The 1,874-nt window shown below is 57.4% G+C and overlaps 1 protein-coding gene across 1 annotated transcript; it reads right to left on the bottom strand.

Moving 5' to 3' along the window:
* Positions 1-350: 350 nt before the first annotated feature.
* LOC109783790 (peroxidase 2-like) lies at positions 351-1,641 on the bottom strand. Its single transcript, XM_020342389.4, has 2 exons — positions 1,273-1,641; positions 351-1,185 (listed from the first exon to the last, which is right to left on the bottom strand). The coding sequence occupies exons 1-2, from the start codon at positions 1,612-1,614 to the stop codon at positions 442-444; spliced, it is 1,086 nt and encodes a 361-aa protein (XP_020197978.1). The 5' UTR covers positions 1,615-1,641; the 3' UTR covers positions 351-441.
* Between the last annotated feature and the right edge of the window lie 233 nt (positions 1,642-1,874).

Raw genomic sequence — 1,874 nt, 5'->3', positions numbered from 1 at the left:
GAAGATTGTTGTCGAGATAGACAACCAGAGTGTCATGCAGGCTTTGTCAAGTTCGGAGCTGGCTAGATCCCGGTATGGCCCGCTCATCGAAGAGATCAAAGAGCTTCTCTCCTCACATGATGAATTTACTGTGGTTTGGGCTAGTCGAACTGCAAATTCTGCGGCACATAAACTACCTAGAAATGGCTGCCTGAATAAGTTATGTAAGACTTGGTTTTATATTCCACCGGATTATATTTGTGACATTGTCGTAGCTGAGGCCACTTAGATAATAAAAGGCAGCAAGGTTGAATCGCAAAAAACACCCCCCCCCCCCCCCCCCCCCCCGAGTTTTAGTGTGAGAAAACCAACAATGACAGTAGCTAGACGAAGTTACATCTCGTCCATCAGGCGATCCCGCCATGGAGCCGGCCAGCCACCCCGCATTACTACTAGCCAACTTTAGTTGTTGACTCTTGAGCATACTTTCCTGATCTCTGCGCCTTGGTCGGCTCTGGCCTTGATCCCGATTTTCCCCATATTCTCCATGGCTCTTTCAAACTTCCTCTCCCACGCTCCTGCCCTGTTTGCGTTTTCTCTCACCTGCGTCATCGTTTCCGTCGAGTTGAGCACGGCGTCCGAGGTGAACAACACTTTCCTGTCGATCACGTTCCGGTAGTACTGCTTATCCAGGACGTAGGGAGTGACATCGTCTTGGTTCACGTTGGTGTCGTCGTTGCCGTTGCACTCGGCCCTGAGCTTTGCGGCAAAAGCCGGGTCCATTTCAGAGAAGCGGCTGGAAAAGAACATGCAGCGAGCGCGGCCGATTGTGTGCGCGCCGGAGAGCGTGACCATCTCGTCTGAGGTAAGCCCCTTGGCCGCGAAAGTCGCCTGGAGCTCTGTGACATTGGAGAAGGGCCCGGGCAGCTGGTCGGTCTCGTTGGCGAAGGACTCGCGCCCGTCGTAGCGGCCGCCTGGCATCTGGATGTTGATCCTGCGGTTGCTGAGGAAGTAGGACGCGTCGCGGGCGGCGAAGGCCACGATGTCGGCGCATGAGACCTTGCCGGGGCAGGCGGCCTCGATCGCCGCCTTGGCCGCGTCGATCACCTCGAACCCTCGCAGGCTGTTCTTGTTGGGAAGGCCTTCCCTCTCCGTGTCGCTGTTATTGGAGTTGGTCGTGGTGAGGAGGACGGAAGCATCGCACCCCTGGATCATAATGCACATGAAGTAAGGACTAATGAACAATGCAGTTAGTATTCGAACGAATCGACGAGCAGTGTGTGTACGGTGTACCCGAACGAAGCAGTCGTGGAAGAAGAGACGGATGAGCCCCGCACCAATGCCAGGGTACGCGGCCACGGCATCCCTCACAGCATCCCTCACGATCCCTTCCGCTCTGGGGCAGTACGACCTCGACCACCTGTTGTCGTAGTAGCCGTTGCCGAGCCCTAACCCCGAGGGATAAGGCCCCCGCTGCCGCGGAAGGCTTCTCATCCTGGAGCCGCGAGAACAGAGCCACGGGTTGTAGGTGGGTAGCCTCAGCCAGCCGTTGAAGCAAATGCTGGCGCCCTCGCACGCCGCCGGCCCGGCGAGGAACGCGGCCAAGACGACGAGCGCTGCGAGCTTAGCCCCCATCTTCTTTTCGCACTAGCTAGCCACTAGATAGATGGTCGTGTCGTGTGTTGTTTGCTACGTCTGGGTTACGGGTTGCATATTTATAGGTCGTCCCGGACCGACGACGACGAAGCCATGCAATAGGCACGGCCGCGTTTCGTGGGCGGCGCACGTTGAGATGGACGCGAATTTCCACTGGAGCGGGCGCGCGTACAGTCAGCTCAAGCGGCTGACCGGCGGATGCCATGTCTCCTGTCGTTGGCCGTCTGATCGGCCTCGAG

Source organism: Aegilops tauschii, chromosome 3 (genome assembly GCF_002575655.3).
Source record: "Aegilops tauschii subsp. strangulata cultivar AL8/78 chromosome 3, Aet v6.0, whole genome shotgun sequence".
Lineage (NCBI taxonomy): Eukaryota > Viridiplantae > Streptophyta > Magnoliopsida > Poales > Poaceae > Aegilops > Aegilops tauschii.
Note: the sequence above shows the minus strand (reverse complement) of the source record. Positions and strands in the feature narration are given on the sequence as shown.